We start from the raw sequence: 25,903 nt of genomic DNA, 5'->3' as shown, positions 1-25,903 counted from the left end.
TGAGAACCTTATCCTCCCAAGAACCAGTGGAGTGTGGCGTTATTGTGAGTTGAACTGCTGCCCTCAAACATCAGATCTGAAGACTGATAAGGTGGGAAACTTAAAGCCAGGGGAGAGAGACTTATCGCTTCAGTGGGAAAGGCACGAACTGCCGTCTCTTTTTTCCATTTCAGGAACGGAGTGTTAAAGCAGCAGATCAACTGCTCTGTTTTTATAACAATTCCTCAGTACCAGATACCAAAACAGTTCTGAATTTTACTGAGTAATCGGCAAGGTCTGGTCTGGGCTCTGCTAGGCTGTAACCAGCCACAACCAGCAACCAAAGCAACAAGTGAAGCTAAAGCAAAGGCTTTTCCCTCAAACAAGGGTTCGTGCCAAAGTGACCACAATACAATAAAGGAACATCAGTAAATGTAAAGCTCCTCGTGATATTATCGTTTTCTTTCCACTGAGGGATGTAAAAAGTGACTGAGAATCTTGTACGATGAATGGAGAGTGGTTGGTCACTTTGTGCAAGGAGGCCTGGCTTCAAGACAAGAAAGAGGAGGGGGTTCCTATTTGGTTTGGCAATTAGGGTTGAATGAGCCCAGAAGGAAAAAAAAAACAAGATAGGGAAATATTACTACTACTTCTGTTATTAATGTCATTTATAGTCCGCCTTTCTCACTGAGACTCAAGGCGGATTACACAGTGCAAGATTAGTAAAGTCAATCCCAAGGACATTTCCATAAACAATGCCATAGGGTAAATAAACACAAGTTTATAAAGGCATAACGTTAGCAGGAATCCAATGCAGAGTTCAAGAAATGCTGAAACGGAACATAAGCAATTCTAGGACTTATGTTAGACCCCATGAAGCACTAATAGCTCATAGGAGCACATATTTAAAACAACAGATAGTACATAAGGCCAACAGCGGTGGTCTATGGTCCCTTACTCATTAGCGAAGCATCTGAGATCCCCTTTCTACAATACAAGAACCTTTTTAAAATAATTCTAATTTATAGTTATAGAACCGAACACATTTTGCAAGCTACTTTATCAGGGGATCTAGTTAAAAAAATTAGAAGACAACATTTTTAACAAATGCTTAAAAACAATGCAAACATTTTATAAAAGGATTTTCACTTTTAGGTCTGAGCATGTTCAACACTCATAAGGAGCCATCCAGTCTTTCTATCTTATAATAACATTTTTAAAAAATCATAATATAACAGTTTTCTTTTGTAGGGCAGGGATTAAAAAGTGGCTGAAAATCTCTGGGTTGATGAGGATTGGCTTGTCACTATCTGCAAAGCCTGGCTTTGAGATGAGAAAGAGGAAGGTAGACATTGTTTGGTTTGGCTTTTGGGGATGAACCATGTCTGATGCTGGAGTTCCAGATTGCATCATTTGGTCCTTAAAAAAACAACTCCAGAACCCCTGATGTAGGAATGTGGGGGTGGGGGGTAGAAAAGACATCTGAGTAGAAAGTTCTTGGATTATTGATCTATAGAAGGCTCTTTCTGCTTCCCCCTGGGTAGGAAGCCTGCTGACTTCATAGAGTGTCCTCTGGTAAAAAGGAAACCCTGTTCCCCCCCTTTCAGAAAATGTGTCCATTCAACATAATCACATGGCAGCCTTTTAAAAACTGAAACTGGCGCTGCTTTTATCATTTTAATGGCAGCTTCACCCTGACATGCTGAAGTACAACAGCTAAAAAAATCCCCCCAAGGCAGTGCTGAAATGAAGTTGCTAAATGTCAAGATTTGACCTCCTTGTCAGTTATCTCCAAGAGAAGGATTAAAATCTCAAGGTGACACTAGAGCCAAGCACGCCTGCCATTTTCTGCTTCTGCTGCTTGTTTCACTCCCAGTTTCAACAAATCTCCCTCCTGGGTCTTGTTCCAGTAGGCCCCTCCTCCTTATCTGTGAGTCACTGTCCCTTGGCCTCAAGCTCCGCCCCCAAGCCTCAGGTTCCAAACAAGCCATTGCAACCTAGCACTGGCTTGTGATGTAGCTCAGAATCTCTGCAGAGAGGGGGCAAGAATACCCTGGAAGGCTGGGTGCATGAGAACACAGCATCGTGTGTAGAGGCGAACAAGGATTTTGTCACTTATCACAGGGAGGGAGAGGAGAGGGCGATTGCTGCTTGCCCCAGACAAGAGGCAAATTTACAAGCTTGCATTAATCATTCTGGCTGCAAGGACATCGGGCTAGTTCAAGGTGGGGGGGAAAGACGGAGGGGGGATCTGGCTGGCCGTCTAGTGATTAAGCTTGATAGGTGGCATGCCATCCGCACAGAAACTGGTACAGGCAAACTCCAGAGCTCATCAGAAAATCTCTGTGGTGAGTGGCAGGTGACAGGATGGGGGCAAGGGGACAGCTACAAATTACAAACAGAAAAGATTAGTTCAAGGAAGCAGAGACAAATGAGGAGCAAGGTTTGGTATAGGTCTGTTTCCAGTGTTGAGGTCCAGTTCTCGAATCTGAAAAGTAATGCTAATATGTAGCACCCCTGAGCGTGCGCAGAGTGCGCCTTTCCTTTGCCATGTCACACAGCTTCAAAACACCTAGAGTTAAGTGGATCATCTGGGTTTTTTAAAAAAGTAATTCCCAATCTGTGTAGTGCAAAAAAACTGCCTACCGTGCCATGAGTTAGTGAAAAGATTGTGTGAAGATTATGGATTCATCCATAAAGAGGCTAGCTACTGATTCTCTATATGATTTACTGTTCTCACCTAGTCTCCAGTCAATGTCTTCTGAAGACACACCGCTCTGTTGTGTCTCTGTACTGAATGTGCTTGGCATCTTTGGCAAAGGCCAAGTTCACAGACTTTTTCCAGCAGTCATTCACTGTGGTCTTTGCAGCCCAATACTTGTCAGGCCTTTTGTGCTAAGACCAAGGGGGTCAGTAGTCCCAGCAGGAAAGGGAGAGCACAAGAATATCTGTGGGAAACCCTCATCTCTGATTTGGGCTGTTTTATAGGAGGTGAGGCAGTTATCATTTGCTGACTTTGCTCTATTTAAAATACCTGTATCCGGCTTCATTTCCTTAGACTCAAGACGGCTTCTTTGGATCTGTGATCCATGTAAAAATTTCTGAGATATCAATGGAAAATAATTTGATAATCTCGCACTGAAAAAAAGAGGTCGATCTCATTGGCTTTGCAAACCTGTCTGTGTTGTTCTTTAGCCCTAACAAAGGAAGAAATCCTCTTACGATTAAGAGGTCTAGTTTCTCATAAATTCCATCGGCTCTGGTCTAGTTTCTCGTAAATTCCAGCGGTCCTTATTTTCTGTGATAGTCTTTGTTCTCTAGGATTGGGTAAATCTCTGTCTCTTCTTTGTCTTTTTCCCTTACAGGCCTTTTAAAAATGTTTGATATTCTTTAGGATTTATCTTCCTCCCCAGAGGAGTTAGCCATGTTAGTCTGCAGCAGCAAAACAGAAAAGAGTGCAGTAGCACCTTTAAGACTAACCAACTTTACTGTAGCATCAGCTTTCGAGAAGCACAGTGATGCATCTGACAAAGAGAGCTGTGGTTCTCGAAAGCTTATGCTACAGTAAAGTTGGTTAGTCTTAAAGGTGCTACTCCACTCTTTTCTATTTTTCTTCCTCCCCAGAGTTTCCAGAAGTTAAATTTCTCAGTGGTCAATGGTCTCGACTCTAGTTTATGAGCATATAGATAGTATTCGGTCATTGTCTTTCATTCCACCACTGCTGAGCTGAACTCTGATGTTTCCCCAATGAATTTAAAAGCTGGAAGAGGGTTTGCTGCTCTTTCATTTCCTTTCTCCATTGATACCCTGCCTTTCTCCTCAACAGGGACCCAAAGCAGCTTATTCCGTTCTCTCTTCCATATTATCCTCACAGCAACAGCCCTGTAAGGTAGGTTAGGCTAAGAGTATGTGACTGGCCCAAGGTCACCCAGTAAGCTTCCATGGCAGAGGGGGGATTCAAACACTAGTCTCCCAGCTCCTGGTCCATCACTCTGTTATATCACAGTTTCTTTCTTTAGGACCAATGCTCTCCTGGCTTTAGAATCAGGTTGGGGAATGTGTGGATACAGAATGTGGAATAAAGGCCTCACTAATACATGGGTACCCATTGGTGTGAGAACTGGGGTTGCCTCTAGTTTTGTCTGTGAAAAGTTAAAATGCGTGCATGAATCTCCTGGGTACCATTGCCCCAGCTAGCTTTGCACCATCTCTTCTGAGCAATGCTCCTGGCTGTGGGCTGTGCCAGGGATTGATTCTGGGTGCTTCCACATGCAAAACATGTGTCCTGAGCCCAGAGTCCCCAAGCTGATCTCTGTCGCTGGGAACTGAACTGGTGACTTTCCTCACTCAAAGAAGGTCCCCTGTTAACTGAGTCAGGACCCCGAGCAGATCTCGGCCTGAAATCTTTTTAACAGGGATGCTGGGGATCAAAGCTTGGACCTTCTGTCCACAAAGCGGGTGCCTTACGGTCCCTCCCCACGTTGAAGCACGTATTGCAAAGCTGGATGCTCAGCCTACGCTGTGCTCCAGCTACTGTTGCATTGCTTTTGGAAGTGTGATGAGTGCACATCCCCAAGAGGATGCATTTGCATGTTCAACAACAGCAAAAAAGCATCCACTTCTACAGAAAGAAATCTCTGCCTGAGGCATGTGACCCACCCCTTTCCTTGTAGCTGTGCCCAAGGGAGTGCACTGCTGTGTTCACTTAGCTACGAACGGGTACTCTTGCTGCTCTCCCGAAGCAGCTGTTATGACTGACAGCCACCCTGGCACACCCACACCCCTGGATCACATAAAATGCACCACCTTCCCCCAGCAGCCGTCGGCGTTCCCTGCTCTGGCCAGAGACTCTCCTGCCATTCCTCTAGGCTGCCCTCACTGCTGAACTGCAGGGGATCATCTCAGCCATGGCAAGTTTCAACCTGATGTCGAGGAGCACAAGCATGCGCTGGCGCCTGCCACTGGTGTGCCTCCTTTGGGAGGTGGCCATGATCGTCCTCTTTGGGGTCTTTGTGCGCTTTAACCCAGAAGCCGATGCGGCCGGTTGGATGGAGGAGAAGTACAAGAAGAACATCACCAGTGACGCCGAGAACGACTTCTATTTCAGATACCCGTGTGAGTCGTATTAAACTTACTACTTATTGATACCTTTGTTTCCCACCCCCCCACCCACATGTAGACTCTTCCCAGACTTCTGGGAGGCATCTATGAGCATATGAAAGCTGTTTTCTACTGATCTTCCGCTGGATTGTCTGCTGTGGACTAGCAGAACCTCTGCAGTGTCTTGGGTAGATTTTTTTTTCTTGACCCCTGCTATCTGAGCTCCTTTTTACAGGCGAATCCTGGTGATTGTCTGGCACCCTTACACCATTACCCCCTGCAAGCTTATGAACAAAGGAAAGAGACTTGCAGTGAAGTCGAGTCCTGTCCCCCTCAATATTGTTTCCTCTTGACTAAGGGTCTCACTCTGAAGTCTCAGGGTCATAGAAGCATAGACTCATAGAATTGGAAGGTACCTCCAGGGTCATCTAGTCCAACCCCCTACACAATGCAGGAAATTCACAACTACCTCCCCCCCCACACACACACATCCAGTGACCCCTGCTCCATGCCCAGAAGATGACAAAACACCATCAGGATCCCAAGCCAAACTGGCGTGGGGAAAATTGCTTCCTGACCCCAAGGTGGCCTGGGCATGTAAGAAGGGGCCACGAGAGGGGTCAAATGACATGTAATAGATACACAAGATTTCCATGTGGGACTAAGACCTCTCCCCAGCTAATTCCAGGGGTGTGCATGATCAAGTCCTGGCTGGAGCGTTTTTATTGCCCCGTTTCCCCTGCTTAGCATCTTGCCCCCTCATTCAATGGAAACAGCCATGTCACTAATTAAAACCCGTTTTTCTATGGAAAAAGACTTGGGTGGGGTGAAACAATGCGCCAGGTGGGGCAGTTCCCTGTGTGGCCCTGCCCTGGCTACAGCCTGTCAAGAGGATGGGATAATATCACATTGTCAAGAGTTTAAGCAGCTGACAAGAAGTGTCGTTCTGGGGACCCAGCCCTGGGCATAACAATGCAGAGTGGTTTGCCTTGTTCATGAATTACTGCAGTGGAAATAAAAAGGGAGGTTCTCTTTTTCTGTTAGACTAACACGAACTTTTCCAATCAACTTTTACAGGAGTGTTGACACGTTGCTATTAAGCTCCTGACTCATTGCACTTGGGGGGGGGGATCACATGTCCCCTGCTTAGATTTCCTAAACACCTCATCTCATTAAACGTGAGGATCGGCTATTCCTGCCAATTTCACAGAAATCCTGGATCAAGCCAGCCTTGGTTTAATCATTAAATGGCTTCAGATTTCTGCTTCAGATTTCGGTCACAACACAGCCCCCTTCCTCTCTCTGGGCCTTGGCTACATCTGATTTGCATGTAGTTGGTCTCAGGTTCAGTTCCTGTAATCTCCAGTTCAAAACAGGATCATATCACCTACTACTTCAGTCCTTTCAACAGCCCTCTTGGGTAGGCCAGTATCATTATCCCCATATTTCAGACAGGAGGCTGAGGCTGAGAATGAGCGACTTGCCTGTGGCCCCTTAATGAACTAGAAGCCAAGACAAGATTTGAACCAGTACCCTCCCAGATCACAGCTCAGCCACTGCACTGCACCATCTCACACAATGCTAAGATTAAACAACATGAGTACCAATGCAGGCATGTGTCATTTGTTCTGAAACACTGTTTTCCAATCTGATCCAGTGGAACTCACCGCTACAGGAATATATTGATGGCCTCTTGTTTTAGATGTCATCTAAAGGATGTTTCGTTATCTATTTACTTCCATTGTATCCTGCCTTTCTCCCCAATGGGGACCAAAAGTGGCTTACAACATTCTCCTTCATTTTATCCTCACAACAACCCTACAGAGGCTGATTCCGCACACGTTGGATAATGCACTTTCAATGCACTTTAGCTATCGTTTGGAAGTGGATTTTTTGTTTCACGCTAAAAAAATTCAGTTCCAAATGATCTCTAAAGAGGATTGGAAGTGCATTATCCAACATGTGCGGAATCAGTCGAAGAAGCTTAAGCTGAGAGTGTGTGATTGACCCAGGGTCACTCAACTAGCTTCCAGGGCAGAGTGAAGATTTGAACCTAGGTCTCCAGCTCCTAGTCTGACACTCTCCCAGATCCTACTCCAACACACCACTCATTAGGCAAATTCATGGAGAAGAGGTCTATCAGTAGCCATTAGCCAATATACCTAGTTGGAAGAAACCTCTGTGTTCAGAGGGAGTCTATCTCTGCCTGGTGCGGGGAGAAACGGAGCCTCTCTGCTCCTCCTTGTAGGCTTTTTGGAGCACCTGGGTTGGCTGCCTTGGGAAACAGCGTGCTGGATTAGGTGGGCTCATGGGTATAATCCAGTAGCGTTTCTGTTAATGTTCTTAGCAGCACAGGAACCTGCAATAATTTCAGACGGAGTTATGAAATTCTCTGAAGTAGCAGAGGAATCATTTTGTCCTCTGGGAAAATGCAATGAAAGGATCCTTTCTTGCAGAAGATACTTGCTGTTCACGTAATCCAAACAATTGGTTTTTGATACTCGGATGAGACAGCTGAGCGAAAACACAGACACGAGCTCCTCTAAAAGTACTTACAGCAACATGAAAGTCACGATTCTGCATGTCGCCCACATCACAGGCAAAGGTTTTCAGAAATGCCCTGTTTTACTGCATAACACTTTGTCTACTGTTGTTCCATGAAATGCATTCATATACTACCCTTTTCCTGAACAGGAGATTTCCTAGAGCTGGTTCAAGGCTTGTCACTTAGCTACAGCGGTGTGCCACCACACCTTGTCTCAAAGGCTTGGGGCTAATAACAAAAAGATTTCATTTGGTTCAGTGAACCATCTTTCCTGTTCCCGACTTAAGCGTGAGCCCTAAAGGCCAGCTCGTTCGAACAACAAAAACAAATAGTGTCTCCAATGGGAGGGAGTTTACTAACCAAAGAGAGCAGGTAAGCCCCCCGACCAAAAATGAAAATGCTCAGCACTTTTATAGAGTTTTCAGTGTTTGGAGTGTTTACAACAGTCCTATAAGGTAGGGCAGTATGTATGGGGAGTGCCTCGGGCACTGAAAAAGTTATGTAAATGCTTTTCTGTGCTGGCTTGCAGTATTGATCTTGATTTATGTTGCAAAGGGCCCTAGGCAGAAAGGCAGTACATAATTTTTTTTAAAAAAATCAACAAATTGATCCCCTGGCTTTGAATTAGATTGCTGTTCAATAGAAGACGTTGATTAGGCATAGATGTATTCTGATCTGGTTTTGTGAATACATTGATTTGGGGCATGACTGGGTGCTAGTTTGTATCTTATTACCAGCTCCATTCCCGGCTTCATTTGAAGAAGAAACCATTTTGTGCACAGACTTTTCATGGGTAGGCATACAGAATTCATTGGGGTGGTTTACCTACTCTGTACCTCTCAATCGATATATCATGGGGGATTCCCAAGCAAGTGAGGGAGGAAGCGCCGTTTCCCCACCACATTCTTAACTAAGTTGCTCCTTGCAATGGCCAAGTTTCCTTTTACACCACTAGGAGTTGAACCAGAGGGAATCTGTGGACCTGTGGAGTTACAAGCATGTGGCTTAGAAGACACAGACAATACCTGATTCCGCACACGTTGGATAATGCACTTCCAATCCTCTTTAGAGATCATTTGGAACTGAATTTTTCGAGTGTGAAACAAAAAATTCACTTCCAAACGATAGCTAAAGTGCATTGAAAGTGCATTATCCTTCCGGAAGGCATCTGGTTCAGTTATAAAGATCAAGCCTACAAGATAACATCAGAAGCACAGCGGAGGGACTTTGTGTTTAATCATCAAGAGTTTCAGCAAGGAGAAGATCCAGAATCTGAAGGGGGGAGGGGGGGAGGCAGTGAGCGCAGCTACTATAGCTGTTCAGAGAGAGCTGCGACCGAGATGCAGGGGGGGGGGAGAAGACCTGATCCTGACTGTAGTTTGTATTTTATAAGGTCTACCAATCTAATGGCATATTAGAAAGTTTAACTTTAAATAACTGTATTATGAAGGGAATGCAAGAGTTGTAGTTGTAGTGTGTGTTTTTATATGTTGTTCCTTCCCTTTCCCTTTGTTCTCCCTTTTTCCCTTTTGTAGTTTTTTGAGTTTAGTAATTAAAAAAAATAAAAATCTAAAAAAAAGAAAAAAAAAGAAAGTGCATTATCCAGCGTGTGCGGAATCAGCCAATTAACCACACAGACAAACTAGGAGGTATTGGGCAAAGGAGGGCCGCTGCTGATCACTTGCAGGAAAAAAATTAAGATCACCTACACAACAGGTTGTTCTCTGAAGCAGTGAAAAGGCTAGTTTGTTCTGCTGCTGCGTTATAATTATTGCTAAAGACTGATTTACACACAAATACCCATTACTTAATTTCTCCATGCTCAGTAACTGAAGAGCTTGAAAGCATGAAATGATTCTCTGGGGAGAGGACCATGTTCCCAACATGTGGACAGATTTTTATGTGGCATTGTACTGTAACTGATAGCTGGTTTGCGTGCTAGTCATCCATAGAGGTTAGTTGTCAAGTGCTTGCAGGTGGGTGAACTAGACCTCACTGTGACCTCACTACAGGTCACTAGTCCTGCAAATAACGCTAACTCTGAGATGAAGATGCAGGCAGCCAAACTTGAACAGGTCTGCTTTTCCATAATGCAGCATTCCAGGATGTCCACGTGATGATTTTTGTGGGCTTTGGCTTTCTCATGACATTCCTTCAACGCTACGGCTTTGGAGCCGTCGGCTTCAACTTCCTCCTGGCCGCCTTTGGGATTCAGTGGGCTATCCTGATGCAGGGCTGGTTCCATACCTTTGAGAATGGGAAGATACTCATTGGAGTTGAAAGGTAAGAGCGGGTTTGGACCTGGAGGTGGGGGTGGAGAAATCCACTGCTTGATTGGACAATAAGCTTTGTATTGTGTGATGACTGAAAGAGCCCTGTGGAGAGACCAAGAAGGTAAAATGAATCTCAGTACAAAAGTCGAAAATCGGATCATAGGACTAGGACCCCCTTGCAACCTGAATTTCTGACATCCACAGTACTTCCTCACTCCTTCTCTGCATATGTAGACCAGGCCTGATTTTTGCTTTGGGATTGACAGAATTGGATGGAACCATTTATGAAAATGAGTTCTGTGGCTTAGCTATTGTAATAATCTATAATTTCCATAGCACTGTTTGAGAATAAAAAAGCAAACCACAAGCATTCCCTGCCCCATGGACTTTCTAGTTTAAATTTTGGCAGTAGGGCAGAGGCATGCAAGAGAGGAATGGATTGGGAAAAGAAAGAACATCAGACTAACTTGGAATCATCTGCAGAGAATCTGACAAAGGGAGTTCTGACTCGAAAGTTCGTGGCCTGAAAACCGAGTTGGTTTTTTAAGGTGCCGCTGTACCCGAATCTTGCTCTTCTATTACAGAGCAACACAGCGACCCATCTGCAATGATCAGACCATCTGTGCATGATGATTTGGTCATTGCCATATCTCCAGAGAGCTCCTAGTATTTAAGGAGTGTTGTTTCCATTACTTATTGTCAGGGCTTTTTTTCAGCAGGAACGCAGTGGAATGGAGTTCCGGAACCTCTTGAAAATGATCACATGGCTGGTGGCCCCGCCCCCTGATCTCCAGACAGAGGGGAGTTGAGATTGCCCTCTGCGCTGCTGAGCGGCGCGGAGGGCAATCTCAACTCCCCTCTGTCTGGAGATCAGGGGACGGGGCCACCAGCCATGTGACCATTTTCTCCGAGGGCAACCTACTGAGTTCCACCACCTCTTTTCCCAGAAAAAAGCCCTGCTTATTGGTATGTTGCTCTTTCCCTGCCCTCCCTTGACTCCTCCTCTTCTTCCCCTCAGCTTGATCGGTGCCGATTTCTGCGTGGGTTCCGTTTGCATTGCCTTCGGTGCTCTTCTGGGCAAAGTCAGCCCCGTTCAGGTCCTCATCATGACTCTGTTTCAAGTCACTCTCTTCTCTGTGAATGAATACATCCTGCTGGACCTGCTGCACGTAAGGCTGTTCTATTTGCTCGAACGCCAAAAGGGAAACCAGATATTCTGTGTGCTGACTGGACTCTGGGGGAGAAAAAAGCAGGCTACTGTCTGGTTCTCTGTCACTAGAGGTTTCTATGGGGATATCCTGACAGCTTTGCAAGGCAGGCTGCATTGACATAGAGAGACATAGAGAGAAAGAGATCTAGAATTTATGCCCACGGCCAGCATCTTTCCTGGTGCCTACTTGCTGCTTCCCCCAAACGTCTCTTCTTCACATCAAACAGACCAGGCTCCCTTCTACCTCATTGGAGCAGGAGGTGCTTCAGAAGACCCGAGAAGGTATCCCTTTTGGGTCTGCAGTGAGTGGCCATTAGGAAACGGCTGCCACCATCATAGGAGTTTTCTCAGATTGAAACCTCCAGGCATTCCCTGATTCCCCAGTGACACCTGTTGCCCTTCTCCAAATTCCACAGGTATCCACAGGCAGGCCCCTGGTTTACAGTTCCCCAGTGAGTTTCCTTGCTTAGTGAGAATTTGAACCCTTGACACTTTGGTAAGTACAGCTTAGCTCCATCCCTGGTGAAGGATGACCTTTGGTCTCTGCACCAAGAATGAATGTGGGGTGGCTCTGATGCCGTCAAGTGCTTTGGAAGCATAACTCAACTCCACTTCGGTATACAATTAACCAGGGTTTTTTTTCTGAGGAAAGAGGTGGTGGAACTCAGTGGGTTGCCCTCAGAGAAAATGGTCACATGGCTGGTGGCCCCACCCCCTGATCTCCAGACAGAGGGGAGTTGAGATTGCCCTCTGCCCCGCTCCAGAGGCACAGAGGGCAATCTAAACTCCCCTCTGTCTGGAAATCAGGGGGTGGGGCCACCGGCCATGTGACCATTTTCAAGAGGTTCCGGAAGTCCGTTCCACTGCGTTCCAGCTGAAAAAAAGCCCTGCAACTAACATTTTATCAGCCGATGCACAGTGACTCTTGAGCACGTGGAGATTTTTCATTGAGATGTGCCAATTTGAATAGATAAATCAGTTCATCAAATAATCACTAGAGGACCTTTTTTAACTGGTGAAGCTGCAAGATGAGGAGGCGTGTTTGTTCATTTTGGAAGCTGCATTTGCTCTAGTCCATTACTGCGAAAAAGATCATTGCCCTTCTTTCAGACAACTATTGGCAGCAGTCTTTATTAAATTATATTATCTTGCATTTCCAGCATTTGATCGCTTGTTGTTTTCTCATGGGGTAGGGATCGCGGCAGGGCATCCCCCCCTTCTTCTCTGCAACGGCTGCCATTATCACACTGATCCCGAGAAGGGAGAACAGATGAAGCTGAAGTTGGTTCCCAGTTCCTTATTCCCAGTTCCTTGTTCCTTATTCACAAAGCCAAAAACAAATATTGGGGGAAATCAAAAAGCTCTGCACCCCAAAATAAAAGTTGTAGGAGCACATACCATACACTACCAAATTCAGCAAACTCTGCCCTCTAAGTGGACCTATTCTGGGCCCTCCTACAAAGCCCAGTTCTTGAGTTAACAGCGTCAAAGTACCAGAGGAGTTAGCCATGTTAGTCTGTAGTAGCAAAATAGTAAAGAGTCCAGTAGCACCTTTAAGACTAACCAACTTTACTGTAGCATAAGCTTTCGAGAGCCACAGTTCTCTTCATCAGATGCATGTGACGAGGAGAACTGTGATTCTCGAAAGCTTATGCTACAGTAAAGTTGGTTAGTCTTAAAGGTGCTACTGGACTCTTTACTATTTAGCTTCAAAGCAGAATACCCCCAGAACAAATCAATAAGCAGAAAGGGGGGGGAGGGTAGCTGCACTTGAAATAATGTTTGGATCACCCCAAATCACACAGCCTGGCAGTCTACAGATTGTGCCCTACAAGAAGACATGCAAATAAAGAACTAGGAACTGCGAACACGGAACTGGGAAGTGGGAACCAACTTCAGCTTCGTGGAGAACAGGCCAGTGAGTGAACGCTGCAGAATCTCCCACTCGTTCACCTCCTAACCTCTACTTGATGGGGTCCAAAGAAGAAGAGTGGCGGAGTGGAGGGAAAGGCAACTGCGAGGAAGAGAAACTGTTGCTGGCGTTAGTGGGCTGTGGAACTAGCCGTTACTGGTGGGGGTAGCTTTTAGGGTCTGCCACCTGCCTCTCTTGCCTAGAGCTCACAACTGCCTGGACCCCTCCCTAGTTTTGTGGAATGTGGTCATACAAGGAGCACACACCTTTGATTGGGCAGGAAGGCCTGGAGAGAAAAAGACTCCCAGATTGCCAGATAGAGGTATCAGATAGGTCTGTGACTGCAGGGCTGGAATAGCAAGACGAGCTTAAAATAGACTCAGGGGGGATGTGCAGGTTTAAGGGCAGCTTTTGCCTTCCTCTGGAAGCCCCCTTGGTTTTGCAAGCCCTGGAAAACATTGCCCTTTGATTGAAATCATAATAGCTTCATCTTCAGTAGTATTGAAATAAACGAGCCCTCCCCACAAGGCACTAAGGGAAGAGGAATTTAACCCTTTCCCCCGTGTCGTCATTCAGGTAGAAATCTGTCAGTGGAAATTAGCACCCCCCCCCCCCACAATATTTCTTTATTTTTTATATCCTGGACTTATTTTTTCAAAGAAACACTCAGATTAAAGCAGAATAAGAGAAGGAACTTTGTAGTGTTGATAGATGTTATATTCACATGTTTTTTTTAAATCATACTTTGTAGTTCTCTTGCTGATTGACTGAATAGTTCTTATAGTATTTGTAATCTGCCTGGAGTGCCAGAGAGAAAGGTGGACTATAAATGAACCTAATAAATGGGGCTAAGAATATGGATGACTACTCTCCCGCAGGGCCAGGGCTTTTTTTCAGCTGGAACGCAGTGGGTCAGAGTTCCGGCACCTCTTGAAAATGGTTACATGGCCAGTGGCCCTGCCCCCTGATCTCCAGACAGAGGGGAGTTTAGATAGTGGCGCGAAGGGCAATCTAAACTCCCCTCTGTCTGGAGATCAGGGGGCGGGGCCACCAGCCATGTGACCATTTTTACCGAGGGTGATTTAAACTTTAAAAAACTCCCCCCTTGTTCCAGCTGACCCAAAGTGAGGTCATTGTGCAGTCCTGAGTTCCACCACTGTGTTCCACCACCTCTTTTCCCAGAACAAAAGCCCTGCCCAGGGCTAATTACAGGAGAAGGGGCAGTGGGAGGGAGAGTTCAGCTGCACAATTCCTTGCTTTTTAAAAACAAATACATTGTGTGAGCCTGCCACGGATCAGTTGAGCCTTCAGTGTACTGCCATAGTGGGGGGCGGGGGGAAGCAAGTTTAGGAACAATTAGGGAAGGGGTTGAGGATAGAGCAGCAATGTTGGAAATGGCCCCCAAGGAGCAGATTGCGTGCCCATATTTAGAATGCGGTGTCCATTTTCCTGTTGTCCCTTCTCAGCAAGGATTTTCTGAAGCTGGAAAGGGGGCAGAAAAGGCTAGGCAATCAGCCAAGGGCAGTTGCAGCTTACATGGACTGGTAAAGGGGCCCAAACCATAATTTTTGGCTGGCTCCAGCTAGGAAAGGAACTGCTGAATTAGATGGACCTTTGGTGTAGTCTTAAAAGGCGTGGGGTGTCTCAAGCTAAGCAGCTGTGTAAGGCAGCACCTGGTGAAGGGTGTCGAGGCACTGCAGGAATTCAGATCTCTCCCAGCCATCAACAGCACAGGAGACTGCCGGGCTTGCACCTCTGCTGGCCCCAGGTGCAGATGGGGCCCAGAGGCTGATAAGTAGACTTTGCTCGGGGTGACAAAGTGTCTTGAACTGGCCCCCTGGTAAAGTGATTCTTAAGTCCGTATGCAGCCAACTGCTTTTGTGTTTTCAGTCTGTTTATGCTGCTGTTGGGAAGATCTGCTTGTGTTTGGGAAGCTGTTGAAGAACCTTCTGCTCAATGTGGAGAGAACCCTTTCCAGATTGAACCTTTTTTTCCCCCAAAACCTCAGGTTAAAGATGCTGGCGGATCAATGACCATCCACACTTTCGGGGCTTACTTTGGTCTAACGGTAACCGCTATCTTGTACCGACCCAACCTGGATAGTACCAAAGACAAGCAGAGTTCTTCCTACTACTCGGACCTCTTCTCCATGATCGGTGAGCAGGCCTTCATTTTGGGAGCGTTCCCAAAAGGTGCTTTCAGCTTCTGCAGTAGCCCATCTCGGTGCAGATAAGCTCAAGCTGCCCTGTCCCCTTTATCCATCCTTAAGTTTACTAAAATGAGTCCCTTTCCCCCTGCCCAGAACACAGCTTGAAATAAAAGCGCTGGAGGCGAAAGGTGCTGTACTTCTTGACAATTTTAGCATGCTAGCGTCTGGCTCTGGCTCAGTGGGTAGAGGACGTGCTTTGCCTTCGGGAGGTCCCAATTTCAGTCACTGGCATCTCCATTGGAAAAGGATCCAATAGCTGGTGATATAAAAGACCTCTACCCAGGATCCCGAAGCGCTGCTGCCAGTTAGAACAATCCAATATTGTAAACCTGATAAACCAACGGTCTGATTCAGTTCGTGAGTTGAGTGTTCAGAAGCGTGCTGTGAAAGAACGGCCCCAAGAAACTCTGGAGAAACTCTTGTTTTTAGAAGACGTTCCTAGACTTTTCGATCAGAGTTAAAGGGGAAAATGTGTCTCCCCCCAAGAAGTCTTCAGTTTGTGCATGAGCAATATCTGAACCACGTGAAAGATCTGAGTACCTCTTTAAAGGAAACTTGGAATTATGATATTGGGAGAAATGGGATATTTAGAGCTAATCCCGTGGCTTGTTTTTTTGCGCAGTTGGCCATTTCTCTCCTGTCGCCCCCTGCCTGCTTCACTTTATCTTGAAGCCCCATTTTCTTCCTTTGCCTTTCCCATCTCCAGCATTGCTCCCCTCTTTGTGAACTGTTTGCGGGCATCTCGGTGGCCCCTATGAGATGTGGCACCCGTTCCTTGCACTCTCTTTTAGGCACCCTGTTCCTGTGGATGTACTGGCCCAGCTTTAATTCGGCCATTTCCAATCATGGGGATGCGCAGCACCGAGCAGCCATCAACACCTACTGCTCTCTGGCCGCCTGTGTCCTCACCACCGTGGCCTTCTCCAGTGTGCTGGAGAAGAAAGGCAAGCTAAATATGGTGAGCAAAAGCTTGCAATTGTCATATTGCCTTCTGCTAGCACGATCTGCCAGGAATACATATACATAGTGCATGGTTTCTCTTTGGGCTGTGTGTGTATGGATTGGAATTTCATTGGATCATGGCAGTAAAAAGAGGTCGGGTGAACAGTAAAACGTAAGCCCAGTAGCAGATTTTGAGAGTCAAATCTTCCTTTGTCAAATGCAAGGAGTGGAGACTCCTGAGCCCTTATATCTCAGTTAGAAGGTTGGAGGAGTGTTGCAAAGACGAAAGTCAGGATGCAAAGGCACAATGCAAAATATAATCAGCTTGATTAGAGTAATGCTGGGGTGGGGTAGGAAATGCTGAAAAGCAGCATCTGTACTGAGATAAGAATCCTGTGTTCCTATTTAGCCCTGGGACGTCCATTGTTTTGAGTCTGTGAAACTATCTTCACATAAGGAGGTGTTTGCCTATGGGCAAGTAATTGCTTTGGGGTCATGGTAAAAGTCAAGGTGTCCAGAATTCTTAAGCACACAGAATCCAAGAACTGCCAGCTCCCCTGTGGTGCAATTTGAACAGGTAATAAGATATGGAAGAGCCACAAGATTCCTGGCAGTTCTCACTAAAGGCAAGCCTCCTATCAGTGTAATTAAAACAAACAAAAACCCCGTAGGAGGCAAACGGCTTGCCTCTTCAGCAGCACCTTGCCGTGGAGACTTCATCAATGGGGGGAATGATGAATGGGCAGGATCTGGTTCCAGAACAGGTGAAGATCAGCATCTTTTCCTTGGCAATCATAGCTTGTTCAGAGCCCAGAACAGTGTTAGGTACATTGCTGTAGACTGGGGCTTTCACCAGCTGCATCGGACAGCCTGCTGCACACCCCAAGTTCTAGCTACTGTGTGTTTCATATAAAATGACCAACCCAGTGCTTTCTGGAGCGGAATCGTCTTCAGCCACCACCTTCCAGAAGAGGCCAAACTGACCTTCCTGAGGAGAGAATTGCAAAGTTTTGGTGCCCCTGCTGCAAAAACCTTGATCAGCACTGAAAGGCACTCAAGGTTTTTTGTGTTGTTGTTTTTTTACACAGGTCCACATCCAGAACGCCACCTTGGCAGGGGGCGTGGCTGTCGGGACCGCCGCAGAGATGATGCTGACTCCCTATGGTTCCCTGATTGTCGGTTTCATTTGTGGCATTGTGTCTACTGTCGGATTTGTCTTCTTCACAGTAAGGCATCTTAGAGTTTAGCCACATGGGGTTATACCAGACAAGAATGAGAGGTGCACATCTTTTGCCGAAGCGGTCTTTCAAAACACTGTGCGTGTCAGCTTTGCAGGACTGCGTCCAGTGTGTGAAAGCAATGGTTTTCTAGCAATGCCCCTTTGCTCTGGGAAGCCCATAAAGTGCCTCTTGAAGATGCTCTCCGTCTTTATCCTGCTCTTTCTTCAAGAAGCTCAGGGTAGTGGAGTTTGTGGTTCTTTCTCACCCCATCATATCTTCATAACACCTTGTGAGATAAGTTAGTGACTGGCCCAAGGTCACCCACAGGTTTCACAGATGCATGGTTACCCGGATCTTGCCCGTCAAGATCTTTGACTACTCCACCACATTTCGAGCTGTTGATAGTCCATGTGAGTGATTCCGCACATGTTGGACAATGCACTTCCAATCCTCTTTATAGATCATTTGGAACAGATTTTTTCGTGTGTGGAACAAAAAATCCACCTCAAATGATTGATAAAAGTGCATTGAAAGTGCATTATCCAACAGGTGCAGAATCAGCCTGTGTTTATCTAATCATTGAGTACAAGGAGGGGCACATTTGAGGGCTTATGGGAAAGGGAAGTGATGCTCCTGCCCCCATTGTGCCCCAGTCTCTCCCTTCCCCTCCACCTGAAGGGGTGGCTGCTGCTGCTGCTCTGGTGAGTATCCTTTTCGGTTGATCCAATATGTTGCCAGAACTTTTAAAAAATGTTTTGGTGGTGGTGGAGTTAATCCACAAATTAATTTTTTAAAGAACAAGTCTCATTTTTCTCTGTGAGACCCAAGTTGTCGTAGAACCCTAAATTCTGGCCCCACTCGGTGGATATTTTTATCCCTATGATGGAGACCAGATAGAGGGGTGAGGGCGGCTTCAGAGAAAGACCCGCGTTGAGCAACTGTGCCTTCTTCCTCCTTCCCTGCCAGCCTTTCTTAGAGTCCAAGCTGCGTATCCAAGACACGTGTGGCATCCACAACCTACATGCCATGCCGGGGCTAATTGGAGGCATTGTAGGAGCTGTCACAGCCGCCGCTGCCACGGAGGGAGTCTATGGAACGGAAGGGTGAGGTGCTTTGGGTTACCCCACAGGGACAAGGTTTGGGAGGAGAGGACAGGGGGAAGAATTGCTAGAACTAAAATTGCACACAGTCTGGTTACTAAGGGCCAAGCTACAAGTGACGAATGACACTTGCCTGGCAAGTGTACAGACTCACGTGTATTCCTCCCTGTTCACTTGCACTCCACTTGCACTCCAGCTAGAAGTGATGAATTACACTTGCTTGGCAAGTGTACAGACTCACGTGTATTCCTCCCTGTTCACTTGCCATTCACTTGATCGAGTGGAGCGCAAGTGAGTGGCAAATGAACAGGGAGGAATACACGTGAGTCTGTTTACTTGCCAGGCAAGTGTCATTTGTCACTTGTAGCTTGGCCCTAAACCGGCTCATTTTTGCTGCCAGGCAGTCTTGCATTTATACACATTTAAGAATTTCATTGCTTGTGAACACACCTTTTGGGAAAGGCCTAGAGAAAAGGGGATGATTCTCTCTAGCCATTACCCCACCTTTCCTTCAAGAAGCCCAAGGGGGACATAAATAGTGTCTCCCTTTTAGTCTCACAACAGCCCTGTGAGGCAGCTGAGACTGGGATAGAGAGTGTGTCTGGCCCAATGTCCCCCAGCAAGTTTCGCGACAGAGGATTTGAAATCAGGTGCTAGCCAGACACTCCAAGCACCACACCTTGCTCGTTTTGCACCAAAAGAGTTTCTCTTAACTTGGAGGAAAGCCTTACCCTTGCTTTCCCTCTGTTTCCCCTTCCTTGTAGGCTCATCCTTGCTTTCGACTTCACTGGTGCCTACGCAACTAGGACACCCAGTGTCCAAGGGGGGTTCCAGGCTGCCGGCATTGCCGTGTCCTTAGGCATGGCCTTGGCAGGAGGGGCCATTGTAGGTGAGTGGATTTGTTCCCTAACTGTGCACCTGTTTGCCAGCGGCAGCCCTTGTCTTCCAAATCTGATCCATGCCAAATCGCCATCCATATTTTATCTTGATGTTTGCAACATTAAATTTTGGTTGGGTGAGTTGCTTGGGATGCCCGTCTCTTTTAAGCCAGAGAAAGAGGCAGACTAGAGCTTTCAGCAGGGGGTTGTTTGGAGGGGGGTCTAGCTTGGACAGTAATCTGATGTATATAACCCCCCCCACACACACACACACATCCCTCAAGGTACTTTTTAGGGCCAAAAGACCTGTCTGAATTCCAACTACAAAACACCCACGTCACATTTAGCGCGGCCTTCAGAATTTAGCTTCCCTTCTCATGATGTCTCACAAATCCTACCAAGGTGAGAAGCGGATATGAAAATCCCTCACTGCACCCCCCACCTCCAGCTTTTCCCCTAGACCTGCTACTAAGGTTCTGTCAGGAGCTGCCCCACACATTTCAGCTCTTAAGGGCTAGAACCTTGCTTTTCAAATAAACCATGAAATCGCTTTTGGCTCTGGCAATAGAGAAAAATAAATAAAGCTATTAAAGATGGGGGCATTCTGAATATGAAGGATCATGTGCCAGACAGTAGCTTCTGCATTTATGTAGAGCAACACACCTAGACCCCTGATTATTTACAATCCTTCATATGGCACTTTAAAGGTAAAAGGGATTTTTAAAAGGCATTGTTTCTGTGTGAAGCTCCCATAAGGAAGCCATGATATCCCATAGCCCTTGCTTACATACGATCTTTTCTAGCTCCGATCTTACATAAGAAGGGAAGTCTGCCAGCATTCATTCACCCTAGAGAATGTACAACTGAATAGTCTTGATGCTTTGATTGTCCTTCCCTTCAGGTGGCATTTTGAAATTGCCATTCTTTGGCGATCCCCCAGATGAAAATTGCTTTGACGATGATGTCTATTGGGAGGTAAGTGCTGTGGATCTGTTGGATTTGGGGTATAATGCTATAATAATATCAGCAGAGAATTCTTTCGGCATGAGCAACAGTTGACATTTAGGTGGCTCAGGGTGCTTCGTATCTGTCATTTTAGTAGATAACTTACTAAGTAGCTCTGCAGGGGCCGCATGGCACGGTCCAATCCACCCCCTGCTTTGTGGGTCATGAGACACACAGGCTGGGAACAGCACACACAATGAATTAGGGTTGACCGAGATGCAGTTTGCATTTTCTTGCATTTCAGTTGCAATGTCCACTGGTTCTTTATTTCCTCCTCTTTCCAGCTGGGTGGTGCGGAGGTGGGGAGGGCTGTGGCTCAGTTGGTGGAGCACCCACTCTGCATGCAGAAGGCCCCAGGTTCAATCTCTGGTATCTCCAGTCAGAAGGATCAGGCAGTAGGTGATGGGAAAGACCTCTGCCTGGGACCCTGGAGAGCTGCTGCCACCTACCGACCTTGAGAGACCAGAGGTCTGATTCAGTGTACGGCAGCTTCATGTGTGTCTGTGCGCTGCCCAGCTGATGGAAAGGCGTTTGAACGCAGAGCACATTTGCCCACCAGTGAGGTATTATGATACTTCAGTGCGCCTCTTTCGAAAGCACGGGGCAGTGACAGCCTTAGGCATCGCTTGCCCATTGGCTAAGAAATCTCTGCTGATAAAGAGCCCTTTTAGGATTTAACAGGCAGGCCTGATTAAGCTAGCAAGAGAGAGTAGAGCCACAATGGCTAGCAAGAGCCATTGTGCCACTAGGTGGTGGTGTTGCCTGTCAGAAACTTGCTGAAGAACTGAAGGGGGGGGGGGGCTGGAATTTTGGCCTCCCTAATAGTTGCTGAGATTCCTTTTATGACTGGGCTGGCTCTGGCGGGGTATAAGTAGCATGAAGCCTATGTATCAAGGGTTGGCATCTTTCTGTTTGGAAAATTATGGACAGTCCAGACATGGGTCCCAGTGAGTCAGACCATTGACCCATCTTGCTCTGATTGCCTTATCTGATCGAGGGCTCTCCGGAGCCCCAGGCAGGCCAAGGTCTTCTCCAGCTCCTGCATTTCTTCAACTGGAAATGCTGGGTTCGGACCTCGGTCCTTCTCAATGCCTTCTGCCATTGAGGGCTAACCCACACAAGTTCCCCTGCCCCAACTTGTATTGTCTAGTTTGGCCCACAGGCAAGGAATATTACATTTGGTTTCCCTATCTGTTACAAAGAAAGACACCCCCCCCCAAAAGGAGTACAAATGATAAATGGGTAGGGTCTCCATTATGTACTGAGGCCTTTTAAAAAAGAGTGTTGATTAGAGCCCTTTTAAGATCACAGCGGATATGAGGAAGAAATCAGCCCTACATTCAGCACCCCCCTTTAAAGTGCTAATAGCAGCACCGGATCTTGGTTTTCAATTAGGAATATTCCGCAAGGAAAGGGAGAAGTAGAGGATTAAGCCCCCTTTCCACTTCCCAAGTGCCTCCAAAATGAATCGTTTTACAGATGAATGGATCTTTGTCACATTTTAAAAACCCTTATAAGGGCTTGAACACTTTCTTCAACTTGAAGGACCCAGGGAACCACAGCTCGTCCCACTGGGTAACCCTATAGGCATCTATTTTCAAATACCTAAGCTGAGAGGCTATTTCAGATCAGGAGAACGGTGTGGAGGAACAAGTGTCAGGCTTAAGTCCCCTCTGCCTTTCCATTCAAACTGTACTCCTAATTGCCCGTGCCTGATATTTTAAATAGAATAATAAATGATCTGTGCACAAAACTCCCAGCCCAGACTTTTAAAAACAACCCTTTGTTTAGAAGAGCATAGTCATTACCCACCACTAGGTGGAGGTGTTGCCCACAATATGAAATGCAGTGTCTTCTGGCTTTCCTGCCCTGGTGTCCTGCTCTATGGTTTTCTTTGCCTAAATAAAACTGTAATTATCAGCCTTAAAGTGTTTTTTTTATACCCCTCCAAAGGTGGTTGAGGAAGGGGAGAATCAGAGCAGCCTGTATTCTATGCAGAATTCCAATGGCAAGTCTGTGACCAACTTCTAATCCCCCTGTACAATTGCGAAGGTAAGATGGCCAAGTTCTACAGCAGGCGTGGCTTGGTTTTTTCGTGCATCTTCTGGTTTCTCTTTTTGTTTTTGTTTTAACTCCCTATGTTCCATAGGAGTGGTTTGAGTGATATTACTTAAGCACAACCACTAGGAAAAACATACAAGAGACATCAATCCTTAAAATACAGGCCTCTGAATTTTAAAACCAGCGGCCTCATATCTGGTTGTGTCTGGAGATGAACAGTCGGCTTAAACAAGAATGCCTTGTATGACTTATAGTCTCTGCTTGGTTTCAGATTTTAGTGAGCCTCCAAAATTATGGGGCCTCCACAGTTATGGGGCAGCCAATGCTCCTCTACTTTTCTTTCCTGAGCGGATTTCCTGATTCCTTCCCCAGCTCCCAAAGGTTGTGTTTACAAAATTTAAAAATATCCCCTTTGAGTTCAGCTATATCAATGTTCGGGGCAGAATGTCTTCTTGGAGAACAATGTTTAATTCAAACAAACGTAAACATCTGGCATGGGCTGCCTGACTTCAGTTCTGCACGGTCTAGTGAACCTTGTGTTTTGATGACATGTCCTGAATTGACAACCCTCTTACCACCATGATTGGAATAGGGTCTGGGTTCAAATTCTGACAGTGCCATAAAGCTGATCGGTGTTTTCTCTTCCCCCTCTCACCAGTTAGGACATCTTTGAAGACCAGACACAATCAGTTTCCTGCTGGGTTTCCCTGTGTGTGATTCTTGGTCTCCTCCTACACTCTCAGGTTCCCCCTTGGAAGAGAATTTCGTGGTTTGTCTGGAAAAGAAGGTCGTCCGGTACCCTCATTCACCTGGATATAAAGATTCTTTATGGAGCATCCTGTGGCCTTATTTGTCTCTTCCTGCATCATACTTCTTTGTGAAGTCAGCCAGAGAGAGACACTTTATGCACAGCAACATGTGGGGTGAAATCATACCCGGATTCCTCTAGGTTTTCCCGGAGGCTGCCACGCATTGGCCAAATTGCTTGTTAGGACTCACTGTGTAGCTCCCTGTGTCGCTTCTCTGTGCCAGTGTAAGCAGGCACAACCGATGAGCTCTTGCCAACATCTGTGATCGTTGCCGCCTTGGTCCTCCCGGCACACTTGAAGCATTTAACAGCTAGGGTCAGTGATCTGGCATACATCTGTGTTTTGTGTTTGATTTCAAACTCGTAGTTGAAATAAACGCCACATATTGGGAGTGGGGGGCAGGGAGATGAACTCTCCAGTAGGGTCCTTCTGGGTGGCACATGGATGGGTAATGATGTTTCCAAACAATTCAGAGTGCTGGTCTTTATGGTCTACAATCAATGGTCTACAATCAGAATATCTATAAGACTGCCATACAAATTTACCTGTGCTAGGGATATTGGTAACAGGGCCTTTTCGGTGGAGGCACCCAGACTTTGGAATAGCTTCTCCAGACATAATTGCATCCCATCTAGGATTACCAGCCTCTCCCAGTGGTGTTGCCCAAATGGCTACGTGCATTTCTTCTCCAGCCTCAAGAGCATGCCCCAGAGCACAGACAATTCACCACTGAAGTTCTCCTATATCAGGAGGATCTTTTTCTATATATACCAGAGTCCTGTGGGTAAAGCTAACCAGTACTGTTACAATGGGCTTAGCCTGTTACAAATTTGGGGGAAATAGTGAAAACAACACTCATGCATGATAGTGGGATTTTATTACTAACAAATAGACAAACAAAGGATTTGCTTTAAAGGTACAAGCTAAAAGATATACCACAAAGAATACACAACAAAACAGAGGAATAGTCACTTGTATGCATTCCATCTCATAATGGATCAGGACTCATGATGAGTGCCCTGTATACACTTGATGTTCCTAAGTATTCTAGTGTATGTAAAAATGTGGATGCGATAATAAGATACACAATCTGTCCCGAAGAGTATGGGTACAAGGTGGTGAGGTCCCAAAACGATCCAGATACAAAAAAGTACAACCCGGCCACACAGCAAAAAGATAAGGGATATAAAAAGCAACAAAGAATGCAAAAGGCACACAAAGGATTCAGAAAGAGGCAAAAACATAGCACTACAAATAAAGTACATGCGTAGGATGTAAATTAGGCTGACTCATATGGACACTTGGTCCATGTCTTGATCTGGAGTGGATTATATTAGTTGATTCTGCAGAGGGCTGGAGATTTGGGTCATCAAAGGTATAGCAGGACAAAAGAGGAGCTGAGTGGTGACGAAGAAGGGTTTAAATCAGACAGGAGTCTAAGTCTATGGGGATTGGGATGGTAGATTTCTCAGGTAATGATAGTTAACTGCTAAAGCCAGCTATGTGACGAACAGCAAACATTCTGTTTGAGGATAGCGTGGGAATCCACTTTGCTGCAACCAAAAGACGGGGGTGATTACTGGACAAATAAAGATGGGTGGAGAGTGAGGCGGAAGGGTCTGTCTGCTCAGAGCTGTTCCGCTTCTCATGCAAGAGTTAGGGGGGGGGGTCATGCCGACAGAGTGCTGCTTTCCCCATAACCCTTTCAGTTTCAACATCTGCCCATGGAAGTTGTGTGCAGTGATTGAACACTAAGGGTGTTTGTTCTGTACGCGTACATGCATGTCTGTGCAGAGAGGAGCTGTCCCCAGGGTCCCCAGCTTCCCTGTGGCAAATGTATATTCCATGGAGCAGTATTCAAAATAATGCTGTCGTGCTGTGCAGTACAGATGCTGTGACATCACAGTGGGACCTGAAGTTTTCATGGAATAATAGCCGATCTCTAGACCAGAGAGATCAGTTCCCTGCTTTGATGAGTGGTCTCTGTGGCATTATACCCTGCGGAGGTCCCTTCTCAAAACCTGCTCTCCCTAAGCTCCAGCCCCAAATCTCCAGGAATTTTCCAGTCCAGAGTTGGCAACCCTTACCCCTCACACGTGCTACACTCTCCTTTTTGTAGTGGAACCCCTAGTCTTTAATCAAAAGATCATATATGTATGTATATATGATCTTTTATACACATACACATACAGCAGTAAATAAACTACAGGGGTAAATGGTACATAAAAGTATATAAGGGTACTTAAGGCTGCCTAGCTGATATCAACCAGCACCCAGAACTTTTCCACTGTAGCTCCCACTTTGGAACAGGCTCCTTGTGGGTGAAGGAAGGCGGCATTTTTAGAAATTTTCAGGACTCTTGGCAAGACCAATTTATTTGCCAGGATTTGTAATGGGGTATAAACTGCAGGAATTTTGGGGTGGGTGGGGAGCAGTGGTATTTAGGTTTTTATCTTGTTTTTGCATTAAAATGTTTTATTTCTGTGAAATGTAATCTGCCATGAGGAATGGTGGGATATAAATATTTTAATAAAAATTAACAAATGCTGGTGGTACATTGTGATTATTTGGGATTACGGTTAGCCAAATGCAGTGTCCCTGCATGAACTGTGGAACAAGCTGCCTTCGTGAGTTAGAATTTGACCCCTGAATCTTGGCTA

General features: G+C 46.1%; 1 protein-coding gene across 2 annotated transcripts; it reads left to right on the top strand.

Annotated features, from left to right (window-relative positions):
• Positions 1–4,817: 4,817 nt before the first annotated feature.
• Positions 4,818–25,701, top strand: RHCG (Rh family C glycoprotein). 2 transcript variants are annotated; one of them, XM_055002620.1, is made up of 11 exons: positions 4,818–5,094; positions 9,721–9,907; positions 10,916–11,066; positions 15,028–15,175; positions 16,020–16,186; positions 17,259–17,396; positions 18,357–18,493; positions 19,255–19,379; positions 20,270–20,343; positions 22,327–22,425; positions 23,178–25,701. In XM_055002620.1, exons 1-10 carry the CDS (start codon positions 4,887–4,889, stop codon positions 22,402–22,404), a joined length of 1,413 nt encoding a protein of 470 aa, XP_054858595.1. In that variant the 5' UTR covers positions 4,818–4,886; the 3' UTR covers positions 22,405–22,425; positions 23,178–25,701. The 2 variants fall into 2 exon arrangements, with proteins under 2 accessions (XP_054858595.1, XP_054858594.1); XM_055002619.1 differs by having other exon boundaries at positions 23,093–25,701.
• Positions 25,702–25,903: the final 202 nt, after the last annotated feature.

Source organism: Eublepharis macularius, chromosome 18 (genome assembly GCF_028583425.1).
Source record: "Eublepharis macularius isolate TG4126 chromosome 18, MPM_Emac_v1.0, whole genome shotgun sequence".
Lineage (NCBI taxonomy): Eukaryota > Metazoa > Chordata > Lepidosauria > Squamata > Eublepharidae > Eublepharis > Eublepharis macularius.
Note: the sequence above shows the minus strand (reverse complement) of the source record. Positions and strands in the feature narration are given on the sequence as shown.